At 47.0% G+C, this 8,836-nt stretch overlaps 1 protein-coding gene across 1 annotated transcript in view; it reads right to left on the reverse strand.

The window, feature by feature from the left end:
• Positions 1-8,836, reverse strand: part of Cfap91 (cilia and flagella associated protein 91) — a 48,453-nt gene that overhangs the window by 8,803 nt on the left and 30,814 nt on the right. The window contains exons 11-13 of the mRNA XM_006975796.4: positions 4,965-5,081; positions 3,117-3,185; positions 1,557-1,703 (exon numbers count right to left, since the gene is read on the reverse strand). Of these exons, the coding sequence (XP_006975858.3) occupies positions 1,557-1,703; positions 3,117-3,185; positions 4,965-5,081 (333 nt within the window). The remainder of the gene's footprint in view (positions 1-1,556; positions 1,704-3,116; positions 3,186-4,964; positions 5,082-8,836) is intronic.

Raw genomic sequence — 8,836 nt, forward strand, 5'->3', positions numbered from 1 at the left:
CCTAAGCTCCACAGCTGCCTTTTCATGCCCAGCCTCAGTCCTTTGCCAGGAAACGCAGCCAGGAATGCTCCAATGCTCCGGTAAGGAGATGCAATTTGAAAGTAGACGTGTTTAGAAGGCATCACTGCTGCAGCCGCATCATTAACTCATCACAAAGCGGAGTTGTGTCTCCTGAACAGTTTCCCACGGAAATGGAACATGTGGAACACACCCTCCCCGAGACCCCTGCACTGGGTACCTTGATAGGACAAAGTTAAGTAGTCTTCGTAGGAGTGGCACGTTCCCAAGAGACCTTTCCACCTCGTTTAGCTGACGGCAATGTCTGCTTCACAGTTGGCTTAGCTCCATGTGCCTCCAAGGGCCAAGGAGAGCATTTTTCCCACCACGCCTCGGGACCTACTCTTTCCCTGGATTTCCACGCCCTGTCCGAACATCGCCAAGACTCCAGGACCACCAGACTCAGACACTCCACATTCTCCTCATCTTTCCTCAGCCCTCCTTTTAGGTGGCACAACTTGTGACTCTCCTACTGCCTGACCTCCGACCTTGCCCCCGCACCCCGAAGCCCACTGGGTATCAACGGCATCGCTGTCATATAAAAAAGTAAAGCTGGTCGGACGGCGATGGCGGCACACGCTTCAATCCCAGCACTCGGGAGGCAGAGGCAGGTGGATCTCTCTGAGTTTTAGGCCAACCTGGGCTACAGAGCGAGTTCCAGGACAGGCTCCAAAGCTACACAGAGAAACCCTGTCTCGAAAAACAAAGCAAAACAAACAAAAAGTAAAGCTGTCGTCATTCCCAAGTTGGTTATTATTTGTCCTCGATTCCCATATAGCACGAGAGTCGTGTGTTCACTAAAAGCTGGCAAACAATGTTGCCGCAAGTACCACGACTTTAAACTGTGCAAACTGATGCATTTTTAGGTTTGGTTTACGGACACCTGGGAACAGGAGTGAATGACTACAGTGGAGTCGGAAACACTTGAGATCAAGCGCGGAGGGATGAATGCTGGATGGGTGGGTGGGGGGTTGGCTGTCGTTCTTGTCAGATGGCAGAGCAGGAGAGCCTGGCAAAGTCACCAAAAGTCATGGCGAGACAGTGGCATATTTAATGGGTAGCTCAGCCCAGCAAGAGCAATTCACCCGTGGCTCCAAAATTCTGCAGTAAATGTTCATGCTTTAAAAGAAATCTCATATTGTACTGTTTTTCATGTTACTGTTGCTGTTATTATTATTCATTTAGCCATCGCGCTAACCCAGGTGTAAGGGAGTTCAGCAGCATTACTCAATGTTGAAGAACAATCGGAAGGGGAAATCTTGGGAAAAGTGACTTTGTTTGATTTGGTTTTGAGGTTTCTTTCTATTTTTTAAAACCGGAGCATCCTTTCGATTCAGCTAGGGCACACCTCACTCCTTGTGGGCTGCTGCAGAATGCGGTGTGCCGGGGCTGTGGAGGAATTTTAGAATCTTCTCATGGGACGTTATCACAGCGCTGCTCAGGACAGTAACCACTGAGGGGAAGGCGCAGCGAGTCACAGAGGGCACAAGGGACAGAACCTTGTTCTCATGCAGGTTCCTCTGCCGCTGCAGGGCCAGGGTCACTTGCTTCTCGGCTTTCTTCACTAGCTTCTCATCCTCCTGCAGGGCGTGGCTGGTGCGCAACTCCAGGATCAACTCCAGCCGCTTCTCCTTGCCCTCGAACATCTGCGCCAAAGCAAAAAGAAAAAAAAAGAAAGATTTGCCTGTTACCTTGTGCCAAGACTGCCAGGGCCACGCAGTGAGCTGGGAGGCACGTGTGAGCAGCAGGTTCTGTGCCCGCTGTTCACCAACGAGAACCACTCCCCCATGTGCCCTCTGTGGATGGGTGCAGGAGCGCGTGCATGGTGTGTGTGTGTGTGTGTGTGTGTGTGTGTGTGTCCGCGTGCGCGTTGCTCCACCTCCTACAGACATGGTAGCAACTACAGCAACCATCCTGGGCTACAGAGTGAGTTTCAGGAAAGGAGCAAAGCTACACAGAGAAACCCTGTCTCAAAAACAAACAACAACAAAACAGCTGGGGGTGGGTGGGTGGGTGGGTGGGTGGGTGGGTGGGTAGTGCCCGCCTTTAATCCCAGCACTCAGGAGGCAGAGCAAGGGGGATCTCTGTGAGTTCGAGGCCAGCCTGGGCTACAGATCGAGTTCCAGGACAGGCACCAAAACTACACAGAGAAACCCTGTCTCCAAAAACCAAAATAAAAAACAAAAACAAACCCAACACCTGCACTGTTCTAGGCCAGTTTGCTTTTCCGATGAACTAACCCCTTGGCTCGTAGCACACCATCTGCTCTCTGAAGGGAACTGCAAGACTGTCTGGATTAAGGCGAGGAGAGGGAAGCCCAGTGCTCAGCACAGGCGTTCACCCTGCCCTGCACAGCGGAGTCTCTCAAGAACTGAAGCCCTCAGGAGGGAAAACCCGAGAAAAAGGGCTTTCAAGTGGGTTTCCAAGTGAGGTGTGCCTGCTGCAGTGGCCGAGATCATCCGGCCAAAGCTTAAAGTCAGGACCAGCACGGGGCCTGCTGGTTGTTAAGGGAACATCCCTCGGACTCAAATTACTTCCCTCTAAAATGAGAGTTCTGGTAGGAAAAGAGAGAGAGAGAGAGAGAGAGAGAGAGAGAGAGAGAGAGAGAGGATACCCACAGGACATAACGAGGGCATATAGCTCAAAACTGTAACGACTTTGTGTTTGTAGCCCAGATATTGCCCACTCTATGCAAACACAAATTGTTTTAAGACATAATAGAAAATTAGGGAATCCTTCCTGGTTTGCAATGCTCTAACAGTCAAAATTCAGATAAGCAAAATCTGGGGAGTTAGCAATTTCTCAGAAGAAAAGAAGAGTTCGCATAGCCTGAGTTCCAACCGTGGCACAGGACGATGGGCAGGCGATTCCTCTCGTCTTGACCGTGTGTGGCCCAGAGGGACCAGGACGGCACTAGAAGGGAGAGGGAGTTAATTCCAGAGTACCAGGGACCAGGAGAGCGGGGTGTGGGAGGGGATTCGCCTGGGCAGACAGACAGACGCAGTCTCCACTGTTGGCTATGGCAGGAGGAACGCTGCCCAGGGGTCTGACCTACGCACCATGTTCTGCACAACTCTGCCCCGGAGTAACTTCTGCAAGTGGATCACAGCCATTTCTATGTCTCCGTCCTGCAGAGACAGAGGGAGAAGTGGGGTGAGGACAGCAGCGGCTCGGGCAGCAAACACTTTGGGGGACCGAGTTCAAGCCCGGGACTTCGGTAGATGCCGAAAGAATGGAACGAGGACTAAGGTGTGGGTCTGCTGTCGTCCAGCACACAGGGTCGTAGATATTACCTACCGTATCGTCAAAATTCATCACTTTAAGTATGAATAATGCATCATTACGAGAGTCTAAAAGAAAGAAATGATGGGACTGCCACGATAGCCACTCCCAACACCATCATTCTGAAGCCACAAGTGCCGCGAACGATGTCCTGTAACACCGGGATTTTCGTGGCTGCTCATGAGCGATGGAAGAAGTAGCTAGAGTTGGGTGCTTTTCAGGTGAGTCAGCCGAACTGGCAAAATCAGACTACAGTGGACAAGAGTCATCAGCTACAGAAATCAATGTATACAATAGTTCCGGTGCTAGGAGAGGGGAGGACCGTTTTCTTCAGGGATGTAACCCCCGCGAAGCTACCCGTGCTCCAATCCACCGCCCTGTGCCCGTGCACATACCAGACTCGGTGGCTTTAAAACAGAGCACACGCGAACTGGGAGGACATCATGGTGGAAAAATAAGGGAGGAATTAGAGCAGAGAGAACCGGAAGTCCTGATCAAACTACATTGTATGCATGTGTCGACTGGTGTGTCCAAAGCAGCGAAAATAAACCTGGAAATCTAATTAAGGCTGATCCACGTACAGGCAAGTACCAGGGCAACGGCGGAGGGTTACGAGTAACGAGAGGTGCGCACAGAGTCTGCAGAGGGAGCCTTTCTTGGCTCAGCTGTGGAGAGCAGTCCAGTCCGTCTGTTTTCAGGGTCCCCACCAAGGAAAGCGATAGGCCCTGGAGATCTCTCACCCACTTGCCGCCATCCTTCTCTGAGGAGGCACAGCAGCCATCTGAATGATCCTGTTGCCTTGGGCGTCAGTGCTGAGATTACAGGGGTGTGCCGCCATGCCAGGCTGTCTCCTTCTCTGTCTCCAATCCCCACAACCCCTCATCCCCTCCCTCCCTCCTCCTCCTCCTCCTCCTCCTCCTCCTCCTCCTCCTCCTCCTCCTCCTCCTCATTTTTTATAATATACATGGGGATTACCTTCTAATAGCTACTTTTTATCCTCTGTGTTTTTACTCTTGAAAAAACTGAAAAGTTTAGATTTCACATGGATTATATTTGTATGTGTTAGATGTTTGATACATACAAATTAAGAGGGAACTGGGGGTCTGGAGAGACTCAGAGGTTAAGAACACTGGTTGTTCTTCCAGAGGTCCTGAGTTCAATTCCTAGCACCCACATGGTGGCTCACAACCACCTGTTATGAGATCTGGCTCCCTCTTCTGGCCTGCAAACAGAACACTGTATACATAATAAGTAAATAATTTTTTTTTTTTTTAAAGAGGGAACTGGGGGTGTGTGTGTGAAGAGATGGGTTTCCATTTTCAACATCCACATGGCAGCTCACAACCATCTGTAACTCCAGTTCCAGAGCAATCCAGTGTCCTCAATGGCCTCCATGGTCAATGCATGCATGTCGTGCACAGACGTGTGCAGGCAAAATGCCCGTAGGCATAAAATTAAAAAAAAAAAGAATCCCAATAGAAATTTAAAAGAGAGGGAACTGATTTTAAATCGGAGCTTGAGACGCTAACACTACTAGCTCATACTCGTTTCCAACCCAAACTACCCTAAGTGTGAACTGACTGCAGTCCTGAACTCAGTGTGTCAAGTGAAAGTTTCCGACTTACCGAGGAACTCATCTCCAGCGTGGGGGTTGGGAGCCGAGTCTGCGGGAGGGGGTTCTTTTGCAGGAGTCGCAGGGGTTTCCTTCCTTCTAGGACTTTATTCTTCTTATCCAGTAGCGCCTGAAAGAAATGCCAGCCAATGTCATCTCTTATTTTTCCACCTTCCCCCAGTGCCAGATTTAGACTGTAGATCTGGATATCAATCTGGATCCCTATGCTTAGATTCAAGGTTAGCTGAGAAAGTTCTGCCTGGGGTGCATGTATTCCCCACCGTGTGCTATGATATTGCTAAGAATATATTAACCTGGGTGCTGGAGAGATGGCTCTGTGGTTAAGAGGACCTGGGTTCAATTCCCAGCACTCACATGACAGCTCACAACTGTCTGTAACTCCAAGATCTGACATCTCTTTCTGTTTCTTTGTTTGAATTTTTTGTATATTTTATGTATATGAGTGTTCTATTTGCATGAATGACCGCATGATAGATCCCATTATAGGTAGTTGTGAGCCACCATCTGGTTGCTGAGAATTGAACTCAGGACCTCTGGAAGAGCAGCCAGTGCTCTTAACCGCTGAGCCGTCTCTCCAGCCAAGATCTGACATCTCATACAGACATACATGCAGGCAAAACACCAATGCATATAAAAAAAAATAAATTAGAATACATTAACCACTGAATAAATGTGGCATCTATTTTTAAATAGACTTAATTAATTTTATGTTATGAGTATGTGTTTATACGTGTGTGTGTGTGCGCGCGCGCGCGTGTGTGTGCAGAAGCCTTCACAGATCAGAAGTGGAAGTCAGATCCCTCACACCTGGAGTTACGGTGATTGTGAGCACCATGTAGGTGCTGGGAACTGAACCCTGGTCCTTGGCAAACCAAACCTGGGTCCTTTCCAAGAGCAGTGAGCTCTCTTAATTGCTGAGCTGTCTCTTCAGCCCCTACCTATTTTTGTAGCAATTTCCATCAGAGATCTGTGGGATTTTTAAAAAAGGTTCTGTCCTGTGTGCACACATGTGTAAGTCCAAGCTTCTGCTTTCACACATCACTAATTTATTGTGTTTAAATAAATATCAAAAGCCAGGAGATTCTCCTCTGTAGGGAGTGGTTAAATGTTTAGTATGTTTTGCTGTTGCAGATGAGCTGGAGAACATTGAACAGCTTCTGTCTCTAAGCGGAGAGGGACCTTCCCTTTGGCCTGGAGTGTGAATTTTAAAATATTAACTCATTTTCTGGTGGTAGAACGTGTGTTCTGTATTTTTACATGTTTCCCCTTTTTGTATCACCAAAACCCCTATCAAAATTATACATAAGGTTTAGTTCAGCAATTCCATTTTAGCCACGGGGAAATACTTTAAATTTAAAAGTACCAAAAGTTCTCCTGTTGTGATTTACATCCTATACCTTAGTTCATTTTTGTCGTAAAATCATTTTTACAGGATGTTTTTCATAAAAACACAGGCAAGTAATGTTTAAACACACACACACACACACACACACACACACACACACACACACACACAAAACACTAAAAGTTGAAACTAGTGAAATTTCACAAAGCATAAGTGAAATTTAGCATCTCCTAACTGCAATAGGTAAAAAAATCTGGCTTTGTCCAAAACAAAACTCTCAGCAATTGACGTCAATTGCCGTGGGCAGATATTAACATGCAGACAGCTGGGGAACTCAGAGAGCAGAGCCCTGGGCCATACCACATGAAATCACAAAACCACATCAAAGCCAGCTATTCAGGACTAAAGGTTGGTAAGGATGTGGGAAAATGGGCATTTATATGTACAGCAGAAACAGATATTTATATAAGAAAATTTGGCAATATTCATCAAAATGATAAATGCACACTGTTGTGGAATAATCTTTTTGTAATACTTTTTGTGAAGATGCGTCTTTGCTCATGGCACCTTTGGATTGGTTTAATAAAGAGCTAAATGGCCAATAGCTAGGCAGGAGGTACAGGCAGGACTTCCAGGCAGAGAGAGGACTCTGGCAAGAAGAGAGGTAGAGAAGCCAGCCAGACGCGGAATGAGAGGGACACACAGCATGGGATAGAGGTGAAAGCCATGTGGTAGAACATAGATTAATAAAAATATGGGTTGATTTATAAGAGCTAGTTAGGAACAGGCCTAAGCTATAGGCTGAGCCTTCATAATTAATAATAAGTCTCTGTGTGTCATTATTTGTGAGCTGGTGGCCCAAAGAGAAGTCTGTACAGCGTATAGCAATTTTGTGTCTAAGAACATCAGATGTGTTCACACATCTACCAAATGGTGCAGGCAGGAATCACCGAAGCTTTGGGTTCAGTGTTAAAAGATCTACAAACAGCCTAGATATCTACTTACTAGTAAGGGGGCTGATTCCATATTTTGACCACATACAACAATCCATCTTTAAAGTGTTAAAAATGGTAAGTCATATAGATAGATATCCAAGACACCAAGTTTAAAAAACCAAAACCAAAAACAAGAGCAGACATATTTTATAACTTTTTTCTTTTTCTTTTTCTTTTTCTTTTCTTTCTTCCTTCCTTCCTTCCTTCCTTCCTTTCTTTCTTTTCTTTTTTCTTTTTTGTTTTTTTGAGACAAGGTTTCTCCATATAGTTTTGATGCCTGTCCTGGATCTCACTCTGTAGCCCAGGCTGGCCTCAAACTCACAAGGATCCACCTGGCTCTGCCTCCTAAGTGCTGGGATTAAAGGCATGAGCCACTGCTGCCCTGCCCTTTTATAACTTCTATAAGGAAGTTTTATGTATTTATAACTTCTATAAGGATGTTCAGGGCTGGGGCTGAGCTCGGTGATAGATGTTAGTGGCATGCTTGAGGCCTGAGTTCAACCTCCAGAAAAAAAAAAAAAACTTTAAAAGATGCCTATACAGGGCTGGGGAAGTGGCTCAGTCAGTGACGTCCTTGCTGAGCAAGTACGAGGACCCTCTTCTGACTTCTAAGAATCTATTTAGGCAGGCAAACACAGCCGTGTGTGCCTGTAAGCCTAACCCTGGGGAGGCAGAGACAGGAGGATGCCTGGGCTTAGGTTCGGTGAAGGACACTATCTCAAAACTCAACAAGGTGGTGAGCAACGGAGAAAGATACCCAACATCTACCTTGCACATGCACACACACACACACACACACACACACACACATACACACACACCACACTCCAGTGAGACTGGGCGTGGCGGATCATTCCTGCAATCTCAGTGCTTGGGAGGCTGAAGTCAGAGAGTCATGAGGCCCACGCTAGCCTGAGCCACACAGGGAAACTTTATCTCACTACAGATATATGTAAAAAATTGTTTGTTTAGTGTGAGTGTGTGAGTGTGCACGTGTGCACGTGTATGTGCAGATCAGATGACAACTTTCAGGAGTTGGCTCTCTGCTTCCCCCCTGTGGGTCTTGGGCATTGGACTTGGGTCAGATCGGGTAGTAAGTGCCTTTACTTGCTGAGCCAACTCATCTGTCCCCCTACATGTGCTTCTCCAACTTAAATTTTGACCAAGAATGGCCTGAAAATACACTGTAGCAATTATTTCAGGCCATTCTGGGCATTTCTCCTCCATGGTTCCTCTGGCACAGCTCACAAAGAACCTTTGAAAGACAGTTCATCACCCCTCCCTCATATAATCCTGGATTCTCCAAATAGTTTAGCCTTGGGAAGATGCTTCCCTGACAACCTGATGTTGACGAGTCTCTTGAACCCGATATTCCAAACCAGGAAGCTCCGTGTAAATGCACCTCACTCCAAACCCAAGAGGAAAAACAGAAACAAGGATACCACAATACCGCAACACTTCCAATACCTGCAGATCCATCAGACAGGAAACACGGTCCAGCTCCTCCCAGCAGGATTAATAGAA

This window comes from Peromyscus maniculatus, chromosome 12 (assembly GCF_049852395.1).
Source record: "Peromyscus maniculatus bairdii isolate BWxNUB_F1_BW_parent chromosome 12, HU_Pman_BW_mat_3.1, whole genome shotgun sequence".
NCBI lineage: Eukaryota > Metazoa > Chordata > Mammalia > Rodentia > Cricetidae > Peromyscus > Peromyscus maniculatus.